The sequence below is a fragment of the Parus major genome, chromosome Z (assembly GCF_001522545.3).
Source record: "Parus major isolate Abel chromosome Z, Parus_major1.1, whole genome shotgun sequence".
NCBI lineage: Eukaryota > Metazoa > Chordata > Aves > Passeriformes > Paridae > Parus > Parus major.
In genome coordinates, this window is record NC_031799.1 from 41,246,560 (window position 1) to 41,273,102 (window position 26,543).

The window sequence follows — 26,543 nt, forward strand, 5'->3', positions numbered from 1 at the left end:
CAGACAGCACAGTCCAGGAGCAGGATGCAGGGGAGTGAGTGCCATTTCTGGACACAAACTGTGCGCTTCTTCTTTCCCCCCCTTCACTCTCAGAGCCAGTCTTAAAGGTGCAGAATTTAATATAAAGCATAAATAGAACACACAGTTGGGGAACAAGCATCATAACATCATCCCAGGACATGTTACCATGCAAATTAATGATTTTTACTTTGCTTTCAACTAATATTTTTCTGTGTGTAAAGCTACATGCTTGACAAACCACAGCACAAAACAATGTCAGTCACTACAGAAATCTCTTGCCCACATAAAAGTAAAACACTTATGCTTTGCAGACAATATATGCAGGTATAACAGTAATTATTCCATTGCACCTCCAGCTCTGCCAGATCCAGGATACACAGATCATCAGTCTGTAACCATTAGAGCTATTACTGACTGTAATCCTGAACACAAATGAGTTCAGGCTGCTCAATCAAGAACAAGCAGGATGTATCATAACTATTGACAATCTAGAACACATACCACAAAGTAACAAAAAAAAAAAAAAAATCACCTATTTGACAGAATAATAGACAAGTCTAGCCTGGAGATTTTATTTCCATCTTTTCATATAAAATCTCTAGCAATGACCTGGTCCAAACTTCTATCAAATGCACAGACCTAGATTAGGTTGTCCAGGGTCTTTCCAAGCCTTTAACACTGTTGGCAAGGGAGAGTCCACCATTTCTCCGGGAAAGCTATTCCTGTGATTAATTCTTAATTAATCTTCTCACACTGATTTTCTTACTTTTTTTAAATTTGGATGGTATTCCCCTAGAGCAACCTGTGCCCACTGGCTTTTCTGTCACTGTATAAACCCTTGTAAATAGAGTATTTTTCCCTGAATCTACCTGGCACAGGAAGACCAGTTATCTCTCCCCTCTCAGCAACCTCCAATCCTCTAATCACATTATGCTGGCCTATGAAATGCTGAGCAGAATAAGCATATGCCTTGATTCGCTGATAATTCTCTTCCTGATGCAGTCCATGACACGGCCTTCTCTGCACCATGTTATACTACTACTAGCTCATGTTAAGTTTGGTGTCCCCCAGAACCAGTAAGTGCTTTGCAGCAGAGCTATATCCCAGCCAGTGTGTTCCCAGACTGTTCTGCCACTTAAGTTTATTGCATTCCAGATGCAGTTCCTATTTACCTTTATTAAAACTCACACAATTCTTGTTGGTCCAATTTTTCAGCCTCTCAAGGTTTCTCAGTATGAACGTTGGCTCCTCCTTCCCAGACATCTCCCTCTCCTTCCACTTCAAAGTCATCTGCAAACTCAGGGATTGTTCAGTCCTATCATTAGAATATTTACAAATATATTGAATAGCACTACCAGACCCAGCATCAGCTTACAAGGAATTCCACTCTATGGACCACTAACAGTTTGACTTTGAACAACTAACATCACATTTCTCCTTGATCTTTAGAGATAAGACACTTTTCACAGTATGTATTCTAAATTGTATCTTACCAACTTTTCTACTGGAATCCTAGGGGAGAACATGTCAAGTGCCTTGTTAAAGTCAAGGTACAGAGCATCTGTAACTCTTCTTTCACGCACTGAATAAGTGGCTTCATCACAGAAAGCATGATTTTGGTAAAGCACAATTTATCCTTGGTAGATCTGAGATGAGTTTTCCCAGCCATTTTCTTTCTTGTCTTTCACAGTCTTGGAGAAAACATCAACACTTGTTCCACAATTTCCCCCAAAGATGTAGTGAGACTGACAGCTCCACAGTTTCACAAATTTTCATTTCTGTACATGGGTGTATAATATTTGACCTTTTCCAGTCACTTAGGCCTTCAATGACCTTTCAAGTAAGATAGATGGTGGACCAATTCAGATGCATCACACCAAATCCTGTTTATGTGTATGTGTCCAATTACTACAGCTGGATCTTAATTCAGTGTTTTGCTGTTAATTTTGTTGTTCCTTCTTAGCATGGAGACTTGGGAGCTGACCTTTCCCATGCAGACCAAGGCAAAGAGAAAATGGAATACTTCTATCTTCACTGTGTTGTCCATAATTAAACTGTCAGACCCTGTCTGTGCAGTGGCAGACCTACATTTTCCTTGACCTTATGTTTGGTACTAACATACTTACAGCAGTTTTTCTTGTTACTCTTGACACCTGCCAGCTCAAATACAGCTGAGCTTCTTCCATCCTAAACATATTTATGCATAACTGAGCGCTTTAGAGGTCTATCCCATTTTCCAAGGGTGAATAAACAACTTCTCCAAAAATATAAAAAGGATATTCAAGAGATTAAAAGACAGGAGATTGGGTTTTTTTTCCAATAAAAATGAATATTCAAATCTAAATGTTTAAAAGGTAAAGAATACACAAAATAAACTTAGAATGTACTGAATATGAGAAATGAAACATTGTTTCAGAGAGAGATCTGAAAGTTGAGGACAAAAAGTGAAAAAACATACCAAAATATTTACTAGGATTATCTACTTGGAAGATCTGCTTCCAAGGATCAGTTTCTTTTAGGAGTACTACTGAAAAGGAAGATCTTACATAGCAGTACAACTTTACATTTTCTGTGCTCTGAGATTTTATATTTAGACTTGAAATCAAATGTGCATGTAACAGGTAAAATTTATACTGAAAGATCATTTCCTCAAAGAATCATCTGTAAAAGAATAATGCACCATTGTTAAAATATGGCTTCGCAAAACTTTTTGTTTGTTGGTTGGTTTGGTTTTTGTTTTGTTTCCTAATTCTTTAAGGACTGATTAAAAAAACTAAGATTCACATTAACTTTGCCCATGCTGCAGAATACCTTAAAACTTTTCAATGAGGAAAGAATCCCACAACATTTATTCTAAGTTTCTTCAAACTCTCATGTGTTCTCATACTTATTTTTTCCTTTATGTCTATTTCTTAATTTTAAGTTAAACAGACATGATCACCATTTTTATGTGACAAACATGACTTGGATCTCTACATTTTAGTGGATTTCTGTTGCGGTTTAACCCAAGCTGGTACCTAAGAATAGCACACAACTACTTACATGGGATGGGAATGAGAATCAGGAAAAGAGTTAAGATAAGGACAATCTAATAATGACAGTAAAATAAGAATAACTGTCTTCATAATGACAACAACAATAGCAATGAATATAACAAAAAAGAGAGAAATGAAGGCCAGGGAAAAAACCACAGGATGTACAGTGGCTCACCACTCAGCCTGCCTGTGCCTCAACAGCAATCAGCAGTTCTCAGCCAGCTGCCCCCAGTTTATAAACTGGGCATGATATTACATGGTAGGAAATATCCCTTTGGCCAGTTTGGGCCAGCTGTCCTGGCTGTGATCCCTCTCAGTTTCTTGTGCACCTGCAAAGCTTTTGGCTTTGGGTAAGCACTACTTAGCAACAACCAAAACATCAGTGTGTTCTCAATATTATTCTCATATGAATCCAAACAACAGCACTGTAACAGCTACTAGACAGAAAATTAACTCTGTCCCACCCAAAACTATGTAATGATTTCAACAACGGTAGGAATCAAAAAAACACAACAGTAAAGAAATCAGTACCATATACCACAAAATACTAAGCAAGTGCTTAAAATCTCCTCATATAAAATGGAATGGAGAACTTCAAAACTTACATAAAAGTATTCACAACTCTATTTTCCAGATGCACAAAATTCTTAGAAAGTCAGCAACTGCAAAGATCCAAAACAATTTGAAACGAATGTAAGTAAGGGGACATATGTTCATGGGCATTAGGAAGACATTTGAGTATGCAACACATAAGAAACCAAAAAAGTAAAACCAGAGCACTATCACTAGATTCAGGTTTAACAATGAATTAATATATACTCAGAACAGGCTCTGAAGTGCCAAAGAGCTATAAACAAACAGTCACTGGCTGAAAACACAGACCTTGGCCCTTTGCCCATCTAATTGGGTTATCTCTCAATCTCTGGTATTGTTACTCAAACATACTAAGGCGATTATGACATATTTTTCATAATTGCCTGTTAAATATAACTTTATCTAAGAAACTACTTCATAATATACAGTTAATACGTCTTTCATAACTTGGGAGAAAGCACCTTTCTAACTCAGTAGTTACCTTCTGAGTAACTACTTTCAGTTGTAGCCATTTGCTTACTAAAGAGCAATCATCAATCCTTGCACATCTGTACAAATCATTGCAAACACCACCTGAACTGAGTACAAAGGGAAATGCATTTACATATAAAAATAATAAAAAGCAAGCTTTATTCTAAACTTCAAAACAAAATGAGAAAAATGCTCACTGCAATCATTTTAGTTGATGAAAAAACACTGGCATAAAGGCTGACATGTATATTTCCTACATAAAAAAGTAATTTAAACTAATAAAACCTTTTTTTTTTCCTGTATACTGTATGTTCCTGAAGTTACCTAAATGTGGATATACAATTTTTAAGCCAAAGTGGATATTGATATTCTTCCATGTAAGACTGGCAATCCTAATTGATTAGCATGACTTGATATCTGCAGGTTTTGCACATATGCCCTCTGTGCCACAGAAACATTCCTGAGAACCTGTTGCCCTGAAAACTCAGCTTCTGAGCTTGCTAACATAGTTTTCTAAGGACTTTCCCAGGACAGTAACTGTAAACATAGATATGTGTACATTCTTTCTGTTACACTTCTTGTGATGGGCATCTCTCATGGCTAGTGCAGTGGGAAAGTGTTATCCTGACCATCCAATCCCTGGCTGTGGTCAGAAGCCTATAAATCCTGGGAGGAAAAATAAACTCTGCTCTTTCTTTCACCACACCTCGACCTGTGTGCGTGTGATCTATTCATCTTCAGCGGTAGCAAGAACCATCCAACTGTGGAAAACAAACAAAATGTCTGCAACTCCTATATATTTAAGCCTAAGGCAAGATGCCAGTCCTAAATATTCCACTTGGTAAAATGGCAGCATTATGGCTGCTATGTAAATTATCTTACATATACTGCAATAATTTACACACAGATCAGCATATTTAAAGCACTATCAGCTATATCAGTTCTCCTGATATTTCAGAAGATGGGGGGGAGGGGGGGGTTTGCCTATTTTTTTTTTTTTCTTTTAAGCTTTTGAATTTTGGTACTTTCTAAAAGGCCCAGGTGCTACTTCACACTGGTTTCTACCTAAAATCCAGGAATCCTGAATATAAACAACTAACTTCATATTTAAAGGGTCTACAATCTCCCTCCAATGCCTATGCAAATTCAGATCAGATACAGATTAAAGTCAGCTGGCTCTTTTTCCATCCTGTGTGTCCAGCTCTAAATTTAGACATACACAACAATATTCCTTGCTAATCTCTTCAGCTGCAAAAAAAAAAACAAAATGTTTACACCTCACACATTTCCTGAATTCATCTTCACTTGCAGGAGCAGGGAAAAAAAGAATCATTTATAACCATACAAAACTAATCCCATATAAATAAAGTAATTTTCTTCCCAAACACCAACCAGCTTTCTTTGTGAATCTTCCATCACCCAGTCACTCCCCAGTCCCTATTCTCTTACAGCTCCTATTACAACAGGACTTCCTGAAGTTTACTCCATGAAACATGAAATAGACCAGTTGTGCTGGTTTTGGCTAGGGTAGAATTAATTTTTTTCCTTTTCAGCTGGAATGGGGCTGTTTTGGATTTCTGCTGAGCACAGAGTTGATAATACTGAGATGTTCTTGTTATTATTGAGCAGGGCTTACACAGAGCCAAGACCTTTTCAGTTTTTTGTACTGCCATGCTGGTGAGGAGACTGGGGATGCATCAGAGACAGGACGCAGACAGGACAGGTGACTGCAGCTGACCAAGGGGATATTCCAGACATGTGACATCATGCTCATGTAATACAGTGTCATGGAGGAAGGAGGAAATTAAGGACATTTGGAGTCCAGTTTTCTTTCCATTTTTCTTTCCACGTCACCATCACACTTAATGTGTGCTCTCCTGTCAAAGGCTGAACATCTGCCTGTCCATGGGAAGAGGTGAATGAATGCCTTGTTTTACTTTTCTTGTGCCCACAGCTTTTCATTTCCACTTAAACTGTCTTTATCTCAGTCCATAGGTTTTATACCTTTTACTCTTCCAATTCACTCTCTAATTCCACTGATAAGGGCATGAGCAACCAGCTGCATGTGCTTAGTTCTCAGCTGGGGTTAAACCACAACCAGTGGAAATGCATGAGGATAGGACAGTTACATGTTTCGAAATAGTAAATTAAGACATTATTTTTGATTCTGTGCTGTGTCTCAGTTGTACTGATTTCTGTCTGGCTAACAAATCAGGACCACCAGAAGACCAGCACAAAGGCTATATAATTTTTGACTCTCAGATTGACATAAAATCAACGGAGAAGATCCAGAAAGAGAAAATGGTGCTAGCAGTAGTGAAGGTGAGCTGGGATTCACAACCATGGGCCTTTAAAACAATCAAATCATGACAAACCTTTATGCTACAAGCTTAGAATAGTATCTTCTAAAATACCCCAACTACAGGACAAGATTGTGAGTTTACAACTCACATCATGGCAAAGACAAACATCAGCATTTAATAAAAACCAATGTAAGTTGCAATTATTGTTAAATATATAGCCTTTTCTTTAAAAAAAAATAAAACAAAGCTTTTTCATATAACAATTATATTTCTACATTATTTCTACATGAGCATTACAGAAGTACTTAGTACTTCTTTAGTTGTGGTAGTCTGAAAACTCAATTTCAACTTCCCCAAAAAACTTTTCATTTTCAAATTTAACCTTTACTAGGAGAAGTTCTACATTAAACATAACTGTAATTCTTACACAGAATAGCAAAATTCATGTTTATACAACAGCAACAACTGTATTTTTACCCTATTTAGTTCCAAAGTAAAGGTAAGATTATTAATTGCGATTTCTATTAATTCTACATCTTCCAAAACAAAAGCCACTATAGAGATCAACACCGTAGTTATTTATTTTGACAAAAAAATTATTATTTTAAAAATTATTATTTTAAAATTATTAATTAACTTAAGAGAATAATCATATATAGCTATTTTAACAACACTACCACTGGAAAAAATAGCATTAATGAAGTGCCACATCTTATTTGTATCAATTGCAACAGCTTTGCAGTAAAGTCTTCTAACATCTATAATAACAACTGACACAGTTTTCTATCTTCTGATTCACAAGAAAGCATTTCCAAAACTTTCTAGTGGTGAGACTCTACATCTTTCTTCTCAAACCTTAAACGACTATTCAGACCAAATATTCTTAGTAAATACTACTAAGCCTTACAATTAAAAAAAAAATGAACACACCCAGAATTCTCAACAACCTGTTTGTTCCACTTTGATTTCTAGTAAATCCAGCATCAAAAAAAAAGACATTTCATAGCACTATCACAGATGACTGACTCAAATATTTTGCATATACTGTACCTCTGAGCATTGCAGATACGGGTTTTTAATACTAAAAGGAATCAATACTGATGGGTTAATCTTTTTCTGATTAGCAGTAAGTACAAAAATAGTTTACTAGCAGCACACCAAGTTTTATGTAAACAAAAAAGAAGGAAGTATGCTGTGTGGTAGAGAAAGTCATCATTTCTTCTTTAGAAGTCCTGAAGTCTGTATGCTAACATAAATGTTATTTAAGAAAGGAGGAGTTTTTCCTGAGAAAAAACATGATTTGAACTGCTAGATCACTTGAATGCAGACGAAGACATCGGTGAAATTCTTTTTCAATACTTTTCATTTCTTCCCTTGATTTTGCAGGCATCACCCTGTATCTCTTTGGCTTTTGGTGGTTTTTTTTTCCCCAATGATCTATATTTGTCATGATCATATACTAGCTGTAAACTTCCCACAGATCATGATTCAATGACACTGAATTCTGTGCTGCTATACAGCAAGTGATACTTTCAGTGCAACATTAAAAGAAGCTGGTAAATAATACATACAGTATATGAAAATAAAGACACCTTGTAAAGAATATCTGCAGAAAATAATCGCGTTCTGTTGCCTCCAAATTGCAAAATGACCATTCTCTGCATACCTCAGACTGCAAAACACACTCGAAGAAAGACTTGATGTAATGGCCTTAGAAAGACTGTATGAGGTGAAAACTGATTTGGCTAGAAACCTTTTCAAGCTACACTACATAAGAAGAACAAGAATTTTTGTGGGAAAACCCAAATGGGTGATTAAAGATATAGTGCTCCGGGTTAAAGATATAGAGCTTAGCTTCGGCCATTCTAACTCTCTTCAGAAAAAACAAAAACAAACAAACATTGAAATGGCTGGCATTCCTGCACAAACATCTCTGGCTCAAATTAATACTGGGGCAGCACTCAAGGACAAAGTCTTCCCATTCTACATAGCAGAACATGTTCTTCTGTGTGAAATTAAGGACAAGTAAGTGAGCCATGAACAGACACATCTCTTAATTATCCTTTGTTCACACAAAACTCAGATACGAAAACAGCAGCTGCAATTCTATTTGTCAGTACACAAAGTAAAGTAGTTCAGAAGCAGTACTTCCCCTTGCTCCCATTGTCCCCAAAGGCTTCAAACTGACTCAGAAAAATAAATCAAAGAGCTTGCAAATAGCAAGACTTCCTATCCATTTAATATATTTTAGGCATAAATATTGCAAACTAAATTCTATTTTCTAAGGATTTGTTATTTTAAAATACTTCAGAGATATTTGATCGCTTCTGTTTTTAAAAGAGCATCCAATAGACTTGTCAGCAAATTACTTTAGAGAAAGAAAGGAAAGGAAAAGGACATCCAACACGGGAGTATTACCTGCCATCTGGAGGGGTTTAACAAATTATACAGACTGGTGATATTTGCACCCAGAGCTCAATCACTTAAAAACCATGCCCATCCATATGCATTCACTAAATTCCAGCTGGTGACAAGAACCCCACAAAGAAAACTTAAAATATCAAAAAAAATATTATTTTAGATCTAAATTTTTTATATCTTACAAAATTGCCACTTCACTTTTAATATGAACTTCATACATTAGATTGGAAGATTCTGAGGGAAATTATAGACAACTATCTACCTGCTGACAGACAATAGAGAATAGAAATTTTCACTTCCTTGAAGCTCCAAAATAAAGCTCTAATTCTAAGTAGAAAATTAGATTAAAGAATGTAAAAGTGACATACAGGATGCTAAATTAGTAGCTGGAACCAGTAGATAAACAGATAATGAGGAACATAAGTGGTTTTTGTGGCAAAGTTAAGCAACAAGAAACAACAGTGCATGACCTAAGAAGTTCAAAGCAAAGTCCTTGCAACATTGGGGGCACGCAGTGAATACAACGAGCAGAGACCGCTATGGACAACCCTCTAGGATCATAAAAGGACTTCCAGTAGAAGGCAGATGCATGCAAATTAGTTCTGGGAAAAGTGATGTTTATGTATTACCTAGGAAGTATGCTGTAATGAATATGTATGATCATGATGGAATAAATACCCTGTTGTAAAGTTTCATGACACACATTCAATTAGAGGAAAAATCCTCAGAATGTGTCCAGACCTGCAATAAACAATGTCTGATTTCTAATACCTCAAATTGTGTTAAAAGTTATTTTTTAGCCAACTTCAGTATCAATGCAGCTTTTGATCATCAATAAGCTTCGGGGGAACTGCATTTTGTTGTAACAGGCAGGATCTGACTAGAAGTCACAGCATTTCTTTCATTTGTCTTACAAATTTTGTGCAAGACAACAAAAGAGTTGCCTGAGCTGTATAAACAGAAGCACCCATGTATTTCTATTTATTAAATCACACACATTGAATCAGTTTTTGACTAGGAAAAAAAGTAAAAATTTTACAAGGAGAAAAATCAAAATAGAAATTTCAGAATTTGTTCATTTTCAAACTGCCTATATTACTTTAAAAAATAATTTTTTAATAATTTAATACATTTTTAAATGTTCAAAACAGAAGTCCATAGACTGTACATTAAAAAAAAATCTACATACAAAATTCAAACCATTTTCACTATGGACAGGTCTCTACATTTTGCTGTATCACTTCATGAATATATTATAAAGGTAATGATACACATGCATATATATAAGCAACTCCATGCAACGTGTATGTAAATTCAGCTACTTTTTTCTCCTTCAGCTTTCAAGAGCTGCACATTCAATTTAGATGCTACCAAAAAAAAAATCTTTTACTGAAGTAAATATACAACAAAGGTATTCTTAAAGTAAACCAGTGTCAGCTGCAGGCCAAGACAAGAGAGTAAGAAATTTTAATTACTGGAAGTTTTTCTTCATATCTGTGGCAATTAACACACATGTATATAGCTGCATTGTGTCCAATTCTATGCCATTTATAAAAACAGATGTGAAACTGACTGTTGCAAACTGTCTTAAGATTCAGATATTATAGATTCAGATATGTGTTAAGTACCTCTGCTACATGCCATTTTTATTCACTCTCTTCAAAAGCAAATGGGAAAGAATTCTTTACCATGTAATAACTATTTTTGCCATGTGTTGCGCACATATATTCTATTTCCAGCACACTACTACCAAGCACATGAGATCAGATTATTTTTGCCAGCAGGTTTTCTCTGCCAAAGATATAAATGGCTAAGCAGGCTCAGTTCCCTCACCAATAAAGAAATCAGGTGCCACAGGCACTTGGTACTCCAGAGACAAGAATTATTTAATACATACAGTGCACTGTGACAATCTGCCTCAGAAAACCGTGAAGAAAGCTAGCATCCTTTCTTCACAAATCAACATGACAAATACCCACAGATCTGAAATGAGCATTTCAAATGGAAGTGACTACTCAATTTGACTTAATATTTATGGAAGAATGCTGGACCTTAGATACTGCAGTGGAAAGTCAAATGTTCAGAAAACAAAAGAAACTAAGAAGAATTAAGTCCCTCATCTAAGAACAAATGCATTTACCAGGGCCTCGCCAAATTTGTCTTATCAATTTAGTATGATCAGGGCTAATCAATAACCTGTAACTTCCTGTTAAAGTGATCTTCACATGGTTTTAGTCCTTTAAAACCATAAAGTTTTAAACCATTTTATATACATCACAGATGAGCGAGTTTAAGTTCTGAAAAAAAATTTGATCCATGAGCATGCTATTGCTCTCTTTTTAACTAAGATTTGAACAGTGAAAATTACATTAACTAAAATAGCTAGCCTCCACCATAATCATGTCAAAATGGCTCTTGTATTATTAAATCAGAGCATTGTTTAGGCTGAAAAAGACCTTCAAGATCATCAAGTCAAACCATTTACTTTGCCTGTGTCCCTGAGTGCCATATCTAAATACCTTTTAAATACCTCCAGAGATCTTGCTGGACTCAACCAATTTGCTCAACACCCCTACAAACCCATTATAATTGCCAAACCATGAACAACATGCTATCACAAAAAGACAGAATTCCACTTAATACAGTCCTCTGTGTTTTCTGAACAATTATATAAAACTCAGTTTCAAAATATGTGAAGTTGTCTTGGAAATCTAAAAATGTGTATGTTACAGAGAGTGCAAGTTGAAAAGAAAAGGTTCCTGGATAGTTATGATAATAACCCAGCTCTCAAGAGATCTGAAAAAAAAAAGTAAAGAAAAAAGTAAAACATTAAATATTTTCATTCTTAAATATAGGTAACTTTTTCTCCATTCCAAGATTTGAAATTTAAGGCTTAAAGCCACATTGCTGGTGAAGGTCTATAAAGAAAGATAGCCAAACAATATTTTGAAATTCAGAAATGTATCTCAAATTTATAATATAATACCTAATATCCTAAGGCGTTGCAATTCCAGACTCCAAGAAAAAATACAATATTTTTTGTTGTGTTCTTACATGAAGTGGTGAGAATAACAATACCTGTAAATCATCTCTCAGAGTTTCTCTAACTGCTAACCATGAAGGGTTAGAACTACAGAAAGAATCTTCTTCCAAATCCTGGATTTCTACCAAAAGAATGCTAATGGTACTTTTGGATTAAAAATAACTAAGGAGCACCTCCCTAAATACTAAGTTCTTAATTAAGAATTCACCACAATATTCTGTAAATAGAATGGGAAAAAAGAATAACCGTCTAGGGCTGCAACACCTGTCAGAATAGGCTTAAAGTGACTTCAAGCATCCCTCTAGCAAAGCTAAAAAGGAGTAGGGGATCATTACAGCAATGTTGGTATTCATTACCATACAGGACATTTTTGGAACTAATCCAGCTAATGACTCCAGATTTAATTTTTCATGTCATACAAAGCCATAGTTTTGTACTGCTTGACTCTGGATAGCAGGTAAGCACACACTCCGTTGCTTTCTCACCGCACAGCAGGATGGACAAATGAAAAGAACTGCAAAAGCAGTGAGGAGGGAGAAGGGGACCCACCTTCCAGGTTGAAATAAAGGCCCCTTACTAAGTACAAGGGGAAAAATAAAGAAAACAAATTATGCAAAAGCAGTCAATCCCCACCAGTAGACCAATGTCTCTCTAGTCTTGAGCAAGGTCTACTTTGGAAAAACAACTACCCAGTTTTTCTGCAGAGTATGATGTCATACGTTATGGAATATTCCCCTGCTCAATTCACATCGGCTGTGCCAGCTGTTCCCCACCCCAGCCTCATGCTTACCCTCAGCTGACTGACTGGCACAGTGAGAAGCATAAGGGACCATGATGTTGTGCAACCACTATTCAGTAACAGCTATAGAACACTGGTGCCTTTTCAACACTGTTTTGGTCACCTACCTATAACACAGCACCACATGGGCTGCTACATAGGAAATGAACTCTAAACCAAACATGCCCAGTACAAGTTTTAAAGATAAGACCACTAGTAATCAATGAATTTGTTAGTACACACATCAACCACAGAGGAAAAAACTCAAATACTTCAAAAGAGCTACTGAGAGGTACAAAAGTCTGAAAGTTGAAATATACAAGAATACCAGAGGACTCATCCGAACTGCCCTGTGACTTCCAAGAGCTTAAAGATACCAACAATGACAACACAGTTATTCCTGTAGGTTTAGATATTAAATCAACAGTTATCTAGCTTTAATACTCCTGCAGGGCATAGACTATAGCTTGCTTAAGGACAACGAATTATACCATACTCAGAATTTTTCTGAACAGGAGAATCTCAAGAAGACTTTACTCACCTCCATGGAAACAAAACTGTTCAGATACAGCATCTTGTGCACTACCCTACCATAACAAATCAAAGACTTCAGCAGCACTGAATTCTGCAGTCCTCTCACTCTGATCCACACACAAACATCAGAAGCAGTCTGGTGATGGTTATGCAGGTTTCCAGTTAAGTCTTTCTTTACTACAGTCAAGTTCATCTGCACATCTCTAACATGTAAGCAATTACAGGAATCTCTTACATGGTGTCATGTAGCCAATAGTCTTCTAATTACATGCTTCAATGATACAAGATAAAAAAGGAGGGGAAAAAGAAGTGTAATGCATTTAAGTATCTATACATGAAATTCAATGCAACTCCTAAGCAGTTCTAAGCACTGCCACAAGGACTCTATTCCGAAAGTCAAATCCAGCTGTAACAAGTATATGCAATACAGGAATTCATCTACTCATGCAACCTAGAAAATATGGGTTTGGATAAATCTGATAGAAGCAGTATTGGACAACTTTTTGTAATAAAAAAATAAAGGCATTGCATTTGCAGCACATACATAGCCATTAAAGATACATTCCTAACAAGCAAAAACTCCAACAAGCCAGTGACTTCACCAAAGACTTCTGAGGAGCAAACCCTTGAGAAGCATATTAAAAAAAAGACAAGCAATTACAGAGGAAAACCAATTCTGATTATTCTCTAAATATTTACATAAAACATTTAAAATATTTTATATCCAGAAAGCACAGCCTCTTTAGGAGAGCAAATGAGAAAACAAGTAGTCCAACTATCTACGGACATCCACTGCAGAACACAGTTTTCCCAGTATAAAATGTTCTGCATCATCTGGTACCTTTTCCATTTTGATTTGGTCTGTTCTGCTACATCCACTTCAGAAAAGATTTCACAGTTTGGAAGCTCGTTGAAAGATTTTATGTAAGGTCTGTATGTGTGTTTCTCTCTGTTCTAGGAAGTCAGGTGAGGTACCCCAGTGAGGTACCTTTTATTGCTTCATAATTACCAAGATGTCACTTTTATTTAAATTCTGGGATATGCTGAAATTGCATTTCCCAGATATTCACTGCTCCTGCCTGTGTTAAGTTTGGACAATAAGTCAGTACCAACGTCTACTCTGGAGACTCCTGTTTTTTGTAACAATCCAAAAGATCTAGAGCATTGCATCAATTTCAAGCATCTCAAGAAACTTTATAAGTTCTCCAGCTGTTCAGAATCATACTTGATCTACTTATTTGTAAGCTATATGTTTTTATTTCTTTTCATTCATTAAATGACTTTCAGTCATTTGATAATAAAAGTCATAGCTCTAAAATTAGACTCCAATCCTCTATTTATCATAATAAAAAGCAAGCTGCACCTCCAAATTTTTTATTCAACATAATATGAACAAGATGTAGGAAGTGAACTAAAAACCAGTCAACTATTTCCTTTAGATATTTGTCTCCCTAGATTCTCTGTACAGCTACTCAGAGAATACCCTGAGCATGACTCTGACTGCCGTACACAGAATCCAAACAAATAAATTTCTCTTATCACCAGTATATTTATTTGTAACTACTTCCCCAGACATAACAAATTACTCTGTACCTATTATTTCAATGTAACCATTTTAGGCATTCAATTTAATCAATTTTTCCCATGCTTTTGTAATTTTTAATGGCTTTGGGAAACTCATTCCTTTTCTTTTTACCCTCCTTTGGATAAAGAACTAGTCAAATACCACTACCTCAGAAATATATATTTTAACTAGAATTGAATATTTTATATTGTAGGTGTCTTTCACTGGAAAAAAATATTTCCAGAAAATACTACATTAATTGTAAGCATTTGTTGTAATAGACTAAAAGCCTAAGACAATTTGTTAAACTAGTAAAATTGAAAAATTCTTAAAAATATATTTTTTAATCAGCTGGTAAAACAACACCCTCACAATTCTCTCCAATAGACAAAAGTACACTTTAATCCTGCTTGTATACTTCCCAGAACACATAAGCCAGCTGAATAACAGCAAATATAGTATAGTCTTCTGTTGCCCAAAATGAGGTCTAAAGACAGATATCCATCCAATAAAATAATCCCACATTTCCAGTAAGCGAAGTGGGTGCTGTTTTTCTACATAACAGTATTACAGAGTCCAGACTTTGGCAAATATTATACTAGTAAAGCAAGAGCTTGATCAATCAAATAAGGTAACTGTCTACAAAATGTTGATTCCATTTGGCAAAGCTCACCACACAACTAGAGAACCAACTCAGACAGATTTGGACCTTTTTCGTCAACTTCAAGTAACAGCATGGATCTCAAGTTAAAGACGACTTCAGCTCTGTTGAGGAAGGAGAAAGAATGCTTGTATCATTGGAATACATAAACCTTTATATTTCCATTTTTTATCAGATGTCACAAGCCACACAAGAGAAAGAATGGTCAGATGCTCTGTTTCATCTGCTTGAAAAAGCAAATCTCAAAATTGCATCATGGAAGGAAAAATACTGCTAAAAAGATTACTTTACAGCTGGAGCTCATATATTTCACTAATGGTCTGATCTTAACTTTGGGTGTTTATTTTGTGCACACAAATCAGAGCTATGGTCTACAGCTCATTCAAGACCAAAAAAAGGGAAGAAAAATGGCATGGAAATATCCACAACTAGCATTACAGCCGAATACATCCAGTTACCAGAAACTTTTTTTTTGTAAATTTTATGCTATGGTAATATTAGCTAAGAATTAAGTTGTCTCTACTTCCACTAGACCCTTAGAAATCTTTGACACAGGAGACAAGTACATGGTGGTTGAAAGTACTTTCAATTCAAATTGTCTGTATTCAGTGAAATAACAGAATCCCTCTTAGAAATATAACATTTTTATATATTGCTCCTGATACTAAAGGAGTAACTAAACTGAAGTTGCCATTAGAGAGCTTCAAAACTTGAGAAGGACACACAATATTTCATACACAAATCTTCAGAGCACACAATGTAGGAAGAGTGAGTCATCTAAACAGATGCCATACACAAGCATTAAGAAAAAAATTCTGCACCTCAAGTAAGGGATGGAAAAAAGAACAAAGTAGTTAGGGATTTAGCATTTTCTATTGAAGTTATTCCATTTTAACTTCTGTACCATACTTATTACACAGTTCTGGTCACTACTCACTCAATTGGAAAGAAACCTTCCTGACTACTTTTATTTTAGACCATTTTTGATACAAGTTTCTCTGAGACTTCATATAACCAATCCACCCTCAATTCATAGCTCTTCAAGAATAAAGGTCTTGCCTCAATCTTACGTTGAAAAATCCATAATAACTGGATGTGGTAGGTTAACTTAGGCTCTCTGCCAGTTCCCCTCCTCATAAGATAGGGAAGAAAATACAATTAAAAGCTCATGGATCAAGATAAAGGCAGGGAGATCACACACTTGCCACCATCATCTGCAAAACAGACTGGACTTAGGAAAGATAAATTTAATTTATTGCCAGTAAAAGATAGATACTGAGAAACAAAAACCAAAATAAATCCATCTTCCCCCCACCATTCCTTCTTCCTTTTTTCCTGATTTAACTTTATTACTAACTCCCCCACCTCTCCCCAGTGCTGTGCAGAGCAAAAGGGAGGGGAAACAGGGCTTGCATTTCAAGCATTACACTTCATCCCTGCCACGTTTTCCTGCTCACTCTTTTCCCCTGCTCCAGCATAGAATCCCTCCCACGCAACACAGCCTTTCCCAGGACTTCCCACAGGAGTCACAGTTCTTCAGGAACTGCTTCAGCATGGTCCTTTCCACAGAGCATAGTCCTTTAGGAACAGACTTCTTCAGCATGGGTTCCCCAAGGGCCACAGAATGCCCAGGCCAGAACATCTGGTATACAGCCTGTATAGGCTGCTCTCCACAGGTCACAACTCTGCCAGGAGCCTGCTCCTGACTGGACTCTTCATGGGCTGCAGCTTCCATCAGGGTGTGTCTACCTGCTTCAGCATGGTGTCCCTCATGGCCTGAAGTGTAGCTAACTGTTCCAGATGGGTCCAGTGTCCATGTCCTCCAGGGTGACAACCTGCTTTGATATGGTCTTGGCTTTGGGCTGCAAAGGAATCTCTCCTTTGGCACCTGGAGCACCTCTTCCCCTTGCTTGCTACTGATCTGAGGGTCTGTTGTTCTTGCATTTTTTTCTCACTCCTCTCTCATGGCTGCTGCACATGGTTCTTTACAATTTCTAATATGTTATCACAGAGGTGCCACCAGCATCTCTTAAAGACTCAGTATTGGGCAGTCATGAGTCTGTTTAGGAACTGGTTGCACCTTGCTCTGTCAAGTACCAGGACAGCTCCTGATGTCTTCTCAGAGAGGCCCATGGTATCTAAATACATTAGCTTAAAAGCTCCATTTCAAACTAGAGAATAACTTTCAGAAAGCTGAACAAATGAAAACCAAAAATTTATCATTTTCTCAAGTAAGGCATTGCACCAGCCAATGAGAAGACAGACAAGTGATTCTTAGCTAAGACTTTCCTAGTTGATTAGATACTGATTTGAAGACCGCACTGTTGAGTACAGTCTCACCCAATTTCCTACCATATTCTTTGTACCTGTTTCCTCATCAGAAGTGGATCAGTCTTTTGCAAATTAAAAAAATGAACACTGTTAGGTTTTCATATTCTTACTGAAAAATCTCCTGGGAAACTCCTTTTTGCATTTTTTTTAGCTCTGAAAAATCCAGTGTCATTCCCATTTCTTCTTAAATTTAGTATGTGTTGTCAGGGTAGACAGTAGAGGAGCACTTGGAGTTGGATGACTAAGGTATTTCCAAAAGAAAGATATTAAAACAAATTTTTCTTACTGGGACTTTTTTTCTGTATATAGACAAAAGGATCAAACCACAATAATTGCACTCTTTATTGGCTCAGTTGTTCAACATGAGCTCTAGAAAATCATGACAAGAACTAGTCATTCCAGAAAGACAACATCAAAATTAAGAAGCAAAATTATCTACATCAAACAAATGCAAGCTGTAGAATCTAAATGTAACAGATGACTGTGCACTCACCCACAAGACAGACCTGCCACATGGCTGACCAACCTAACACATTTCATGTCACACATGTTGTTCTAGGGGAAATGAACAACATTTCATGAACATGAAGAACATGAGTCTAATAGTCTACAAGCAGCTAACGGCACTTGGAGTCTCAATGCCAGTGAAAGTTGGAATGAGAAAGAGGAAAGAACTTAGGTACAGTCTACATGGCAAAGCATTTATTTGGGGCAATGAAAGGTACATGCAGCAACAGAAATATTCAGAATTTTCATGTGTGATCTGAATGCTAAAGAGAGAAGACTGGAGTAATACACAAAATCTCTTCTTAATTTCTGGTGCAGGAGCTGAAATCTGGAGAACCAAATATGGTCTGTGAAAGAATAGACTCCTCCTTGCTTGCTTAACAGAGACTGAAAGAAAAAAGACTACACCCACAGTAATACCTCCCTACTACTCCTGCTAGTTCTATAAAAATAAGAGTAGGTCAAGTATTTGAGAGCAATTATGAAACTCCTCTACTCCTCCATATCAAAACTTCATAAACAAAGAAGGCTTCAAGGATCTGCTCTACCAGGCTTATCTGCTTCATAAACTTCTGCTAGAAAAACTGCACCAGCTGGAAGTGGCAGCCAGGAATTAGACTCCAAATAGTCAATTCAACCCTGCTGGAAACAACCTTGCCAGAAAAAAAAAAATTTTCTGATGCAGACAAATTATGCCAAGAGGAAAAGCATTTGGGTTGGCTTTACTCACACTACAGATTGAAATGGTGAATTTTTTCTGGCACAGAGATTTCTTCTGCTTTTCCAAGAAGGGACTTTATTGGCCAAGCTGCAGTAACATTTAGGTCAAAGTGGTTTAAAGAGCTCAAATACTAAAATTTTTCAAGCTGTCTTGAAAGCCTGTTACAACAACAACAGCAAAAAGTTAACTGTCTACATTCTGATACGTGTCAAAAATTTTTAAAATAAGGTCTCCAAAGAACATTTTTCAAATATGTCAAGTAAAAATTGTTCCACAGCTTGCTGTCTTTGTATGCACACATATACAAAGCAAATAACACATCAACCTCACAACCTCTATTTCATATACTCCAGCTCACTTTGAAAAAACAATACTGAAGAGAGACTGTTCTAAACACTTAGACTCTAAACATAGTCATCAAAAAGTCTCAAAAATTTACAAGTTACAACAGAAAGCTCTCCTAGCTCTCCCAGGCAAATCAAAATCCAGAAGCATTGTCTTCCTCCGATTCTTTTCTCCTTTATGAGATAGGATTTTTTTCTGCATATCGAGAGAGGAGGTATGGATGCAGGGAAACTGACAACTCCCATGTCAATTTTTAAGAGAAATTATCTCTGACTGGACTTGGACAGTAAGAGTTAAGCAACTGTCCTGGTTTTCAGGCACGAGGGATACTACTCTGAATGGTAAAACAGTAGCAAAGGGTTTCATTTATTAGCATGAGCTGCAAACTGAAACAATGGACCATGGGTCAGTAAGTTACTACCTGAGACAAATACATGAATAATATGGTTTTTGAATGCCTTCTTGACAGGACATGAAAAGAGGCCTGGTGGAACATGACAGTACCAAGAATAACAACAATACAAGGAACAGTAAGCAAAAAGGTAAAAGGAAAATAATATAATCAGAATCTGTTTCTTTAATCACTGTAATCATCAACACATAAAACTGCTTAAAAAAGAAAGACCATTACCTGATCCCATAGTTTTCAATTGCAAAATACAACATAATCCCTTTTTCACATCATCAAACACACGGACAAGAGTAGGTGAAATGGGAAAAAATAGAAGAAAGCAGGACACCTAGAATCATGCAGCAGTCTTCAGCTTCAGCCAAAACACATCCAAAGGTAAAATTCTATAATAACTAGAAGTTCTGTAAGTATTATCATAGCTTTTTTTCTAAAGTCAAAACTTTATAAAATTGAACAACAAAATCTTTAAGGTGCAATATTAGCTTGTTCAATTCTTTGGACCAAAGCCATTCTCAAGTACTCTCTGAAAACCAAAAAAAGTACTTTTAAACAATGTATTTTATTTGTACCATTTTTTCTGCCTCATGTAGTTAAAATCAGAAGAAGCTCTAAGATTGTCTCCAGAACGACCCTGATTAATCAGTGAGGTTTGACCAGATGACCTCACTGAAGCCTCCTCCAACCTTACCAATTCTGCAAACACACTGACACAAAATCAGATTTTGCAACAACTTGTGGCAACAACTACTGCCTTCTCATTTCCTAACAGTACCATACCACCCAACACTATTATGCACACTTACTTAAAATATTTTGAAGATGAATAAAAGCCTAAAAATCTGCTCACAAAAAGTACCCCAGCAATATCACTAATATACATATGTTAAAATTATATTAATAATGAAAAATCAAGTTATTCAAACTGCCTATGTGAATGTAATTTGACCCCTTGTGTGAACACAGCACAGCCAATGATTACTTGATCACGGACATTTTACCCATGAGATACCTGCCTTATTCCATGCATAAGCCTATGCCTTCCTCAAGAATTGTCAGAAAATAAAAAGATTCCTGTACAGACTCATCAGATTTGGCTGCAGAATGGTGCAAGTACAAAGCCTCGACTTACATAGGCCAGGACTGGTCATACATGTTCACTCCAGAAAGGCCAATACTTTACTTATTTGGTTTCAGATGTAGAAAGGAGCCAAGAAGTGACTTGGTGCCAGAGCTTTTCTAATGGAAGCATAAGAAGCCCTCATAGACATAATTATTCATAGACATAGTCTATACATAATCACAGACATCCTTAACCCCAGATATTCAAGGCTTTGACTTCTGGGTGTCCCTTTTGATCAGTGCTAGAGCATAAATTAGGAGCTTTCTACACCCACAGATGTATGAAATATTAAAAAGGAGACACAAAGAAAAGAGTAGGTAAAGACTCATAGTGAATTTTTATGCAGAAATTATTTATGCAGAAAGGATATGATTTCTGGCACATCTCTACATTCTTTCATAAAATTCCATTTTTGTCCCTCTCCGATTTCACCGTGCGAAAATACCATAATTTGAAATCATACCCAAATCCACATCAGTCATCAACAGAGTTTAAATATTTTAATCATCCACACTGCTACTTTGAGAAAAATGGTTGGATGTCATGTTTTGTGGCCTAGGCCTTAGAAGGAAACAAGACACTTGGCTTGTGGCTTTCACAGATATTTGTTGATAGCTAAGGAATGGCACGATTTAATGATCTTGGACTTCATTCCACACATAAAAGGGAACTACATTCTGGGACAAAGTTTCCCAATATGCAGTCTGTAAAACATCAGATGGTGATCCAAGAAATAATCATAAAAGTGTATTTTTTAAAAACATACATTTCCACACATATTAGCAAGAAAACATTGAGGAAATACAAAAAAAATAAAAACACTCCAGTTTTAGCCTAACTAAACAGCACTGTAAGGCATAAGAAAATTGTGACATTTCACAAGACGATCCTCACATTTTTTAAGGAAATTAAATGTTCTTGAAGCAACATATTCTCCTTTAACATTTAAGTTCGAAAACACTTTCTTCTATTCTACTGAATTTCCTGAGTCCCCTCCAGAAACTGCCTTCTTACATCCAGTATGTTCCTCTCTTCATCTTACTTTCCTAAACTTTTAACCTTTTTTTCCAGATCTCACTATGCTTCCTCTATTATTGCTCTCCTTAGAGACACCCATTAAAGTCACCTGCGGAAGCAATCCATCCATCCACTGTGCAATTTTTGCCTATTTTCATTAACAAACTCTGCCTCAGGTATTCTGCTTCATTCTAAATTTCAGTTACCACAGTTGGAACATCCTTTATTTCACTGCTTGGCTACAGAATCTCCTTTCTTAGGACTCTTGTTCCACCCACCACTTTTTTAAAATTACAGACACCTAGCTCACACTGTATCTGTATTCCCTGGGTTAAGATCCAGATATAGGTACGCAGCCCTTGTCTTTCATAGTCTTCTTTTCAGGACTAATTTTCCTTCCTAACGTCCTTGTGTCTTCTCTATTGTTATGTGTTAAATTCATTCTCTGAATTGCTTGGTTTTCTAAGCAGACAAACAAGCAGCAATGACTACATTAAGTCTTTATACCAAAACAGCTCAGAAGAGACAGCTAACAAAGAATACTGGAGATGTCCTAGGAGGTCATAAGTACAATAACAACAGCATGCCTGACATAAGATACTTTCCCTCAGAATCAGTATTTCTGCTCTCCTATTTCCAATATACCACTACTACAAAATTCAAGAATGTCAAATAAAAAACATTGTTAAAAAATCCCAACAGACATCTTTTTATTTCAAGTGCATAACATTTAACTTGAAACTTCATTTGCATGTGTTGCTCTGAGGCTTCATTCTTCATCAGTTTGAAACGTAGTTTTTTTCTGAGATGACTAAAATTTAAAACTTCTTGATTTAAAACAAGATATAACTTTAAATTAAATACGCTCATTAATACATACACATTTAACCTATTTATATGTATTACTAAGTACCTTTTTTCCAAGACAATTATTTTCACGAGTCTTATAAATGACAAACTATACCTGCATGAGAACAAGCTTACTAAAAGCAACAAAATAAAATTTAAGTTCAAATAAAAGTGCTTAAGTATGTTACATATTTCAAAAATTGTAAAAAACTATTTTACATTTAAAACTAAACTAATTGTGTTATTTGGGACTATCAAGAATAACAACTACATAAGTGATTAGAAAAGTAAAATTTCAGAACTGATCTCCTCTTTCTTGACAGTTCTATTAATGCATTAGAAAGAACAAACTGTTTTAGTTCTGTTTCCTGTTTCAAATGGATGTAAATTAAATTTGAATAAAGTAAGAACTGGTTAAAACTTTTTTAAATAAGAAGACTATTCACTTGATATTCATAAAAGATACTGCTGTATGAATTGATCTTGACATGTCAGCAAATTCTGTTTCCCAGCATCTGGTAACTGAGAGCTTTTGCTTTTCTGAGCACTTTGGTAAGATGCATGTACTGTTGGATATGTGGGCTGCGGTGTGTGCTTTTTGTTTTGATTTGTTTTTAATTTGAGAATACATTCAGCCTGCGGTAACATGCATATTCACCATGAAATTTTAAGTTGACATATGTTTCTTTAATTAAAAGTTCAAGTTAATATATTTAAAACACAGGTTTGATACAGCTTTCTACAAAGCCTCTTTATATGGCCTCTAAAATTGTTTGCATCTTATTCGCACATACTTCCAAGAGCTTGTAGGTCAATTAAATTATTTTTCACCATCATGGTTAAACTATTATATATTTTGAAATACTTTATGACACAGAAAGAACAGATCCAATATTTGATTCTTTTGATTGCAGAAAATAATTCAAAAATGTATTGTTTGTTACTGAGATGAATATATGAAAAAGACATGTTTCCTTGGAATCTGGGCCTTTTCTTTTCTTTTTTTTTCTTTGTCTTTTTTTACGTGCAATATGAGAATGCAGATTTCCACCTTCTAAGGAAAATTAAGTTTGCATACCAGCGCAGAATATCCCTGGGACTTCACTCCGGAATACAACAGTTCGTACTTTCTTATCAGATTTCAAAGCATCCACAGCTTTTGACATCTACAGAAAAAAGGAGGAAGGGGAATAACCAAACACTTTTTAAAGTGCTTCATTCCAATACTTCACCTTTTTGCTAAAAATTATTCTTTTCACTTACCATTTTTACAAGATTTTTGCTAAGTGCATTCTTGGCATGAGATCTGTTTAATCCAAGCACCACAATTCCTGGAGGGGAAGAAGGATCACATCATTGTTACAATGTAGTGAAATATGTATCATTTATGTAAATTATTGTTATTTTGAAATTATACATAAGGCATTGAGGACTGAAAAAAAAATGCTAGTGTAATCACTAGTTTCTGAAAGAAAATAAACTGACTTATACTTTTCAATACTCTAAAGAAATTACACTTACTTTAAGAACAAAAATATGGCCCTAACGTCTTCATGTGGAAACAGTGCTTACAAAGGTTGAATGTAGAATTACACAACTGCATGCACAAATTTCATGTTTGTGCATGAAGTGCTGACATACAGTCAGGAAAAACAGTTAACTGTAAAGCACATATTTCCATATTTAGAGGGCCTATCTACAGGGACTTCTTAAAGTATGATGTGCCACCAGAGCAAAGACCAGCAACTCCAATACAGGTAAAAGGAAGTCATAAACATAGAAAGAATGCCCCCAATGGGAAACATGTACTTTTGTTTAAAAAGGAACAAAATCAAACAAAAATCCTCCTCTGAAACACAAAAATCGAGCTTGATGCTTGGTACATGGCTCCACAGACACATTCACAGATCCTTTAGTCCAGTCACAGATCAATTGTATGACTGACTACCTGTGCACTGGTTTGAATGTTGCAGCAGAAACAAAAATTGTCTTAATTTTTCCCCCATCCCACCACACACAGGCATGATTATCAAAGAGGAAAATTCTGAAAAGTCTATCATAGTAATAGACCAAATGCCTAAGCTTAGCACAACTATAACAATCTTTTAGACAATTACCGCCTGAGATCAAAACACCAGCACATAGTCCTGCTCCTACCCTGGTAAAATTTTATCAATCAGGATCTTTTATGCAGAGAATGCAAGGAGAAAGGGAAAAAAAGAACTAGGGCAGGACCAGGAATGAAAGGCAGAAAGGGAGCTCTGTCTCAAAGTAGCCCACAGTATTGCTATCAACCTATGATATGAAAAAACAAAATTCCAGAAACTCAGTGTTTCCCCAGGTGATTACTACTTCACCACTCAGCTTTGAATGTACAACCTATACATAATCTTGCTCTTGTAGTCTTCCTTGTCATCTCAGTGCATATACTGCTTCTTCTACTTTCAGAAAACCTGTCCTCCCTTAGTGTTTGAGCTCCCTTCCTCTCCTTCCTCCTGCATGTATGTTGCACACACATGCATACAAGATTTAAAAGAGCTTCTGCTCCTTCTGCAGTCACCAATTTGAAGACAAAGTCTTCCACTTGTCTTCCGTTGCTACCACTCTCAAGATTCAAATAAAAATAGTGTCAATTGCAAGTAATAAACCACATATTCCTTGCTCTTAAGGTACAGTCAATTGCTAAGTATAGATACCTTCTAAAAGAGGGGTGGAGCCAGGTCAACGCAAATCAACTTCATTCCCTTGATCTACAGGCCTTAATTCTCATGTTTATCCCTATGGCTGGAGATATGCATACAGAACTGCCTGTAAAGGTGGTTACTCAGCACTTACATAGGAATCTGTTTATGTTCTGTTATCAGAAAGGAGTAGTGCTGTAGCACTTTTCTTCAGCTGTTACAATTTCTTCTCCAGGAGGAGGATCACTCCAAATTCAAGTACTCCATATGTTCAACACAAGTAGATTAGGAAAAAGCATCATTGCATGTTAAAGCAACAAAAAGACCCTTCACCCTGACTTCACTTTGATTTTCAGGCACTACAAATCCCACGCTTGAATAAACTAGAGATGCTATTATCCCAAACCATACTTCAGTCAGGAAATAGAGTCCTTTTCAGAAGCATATTATACTTAATGGCAATGACACTTAATGACACTTGAATTTTTCTTCTCCCCACTGAAGCCCAAAGACTGCTACTCCTCCACCACCAGTAGTGTATTCAGAAGGAAAATCCAGTTAACATTAAAGCACTTAAAATATTTTCCTACAAAGCAATGATCCTTGAAGACAAATCATACAAGTCAATTTTTGCTTAGGAGCATCGTATCAAGTCATAAAACTACCACTTCTGCTTCCTTCTACAGAACTAAAAGATAAAGATGGCACTCACCTAGTAATTTTCATTTAAGTATAAAAAAAAAATATGAAGCAAGGATTGCAAGAGGAAAAGTATAAAAGGTTTTCAAGGGCTACCTACATATTGCAGTGATAAATATACAAAAAGACATTCTTTATAGTCACATTTTAATCGTTTTTGTTCTGATATGCCATTACTACTAGATCTGAGCATCCTGAAAAAGAAAGGGACTTTGAAGATCATCTAGTTCCAAGCCCCCTGAAGGAACACCTTGCACTAGACCAGGTTGTCCAGATGCGAATCCAGCCTGGCCTTGAACACCTCCAGTGACAGGGTATCCACAGCTTCTGTGGGCAATTAGTTTCAGTCCCTAAGAGAAAATAATTTCTTCCTAATATCTAAACTAAACCTGCTTTATTTCAGTTTAAAGTCCTTCTCTATATTTCTTAGTCTTTA

General features: G+C 36.1%; 1 protein-coding gene across 4 annotated transcripts in view; it reads right to left on the bottom strand.

Annotated features, from left to right (window-relative positions):
* Positions 1–24,102, bottom strand: part of AUH (AU RNA binding methylglutaconyl-CoA hydratase) — a 106,787-nt gene extending 82,685 nt beyond the window's left edge. Inside the window, exons 1-2 of one of the 4 annotated variants that reach the window (XM_015652449.2) lie at positions 23,991–24,102; positions 23,806–23,893 (exon numbers count right to left, since the gene is read on the bottom strand). In XM_015652449.2, coding sequence (XP_015507935.1) covers positions 23,806–23,893; positions 23,991–23,993 — 91 coding nt within the window. In that variant the 5' untranslated portion in view covers positions 23,994–24,102. Of the gene's footprint in view, positions 1–15,473; positions 15,530–23,805; positions 23,895–23,990 lie in introns of those variants that run through there. The other 3 variants (XM_015652450.2, XM_015652451.2, XM_015652452.3) reach the window with 3 other exon arrangements.
* Positions 24,103–26,543: the final 2,441 nt, after the last annotated feature.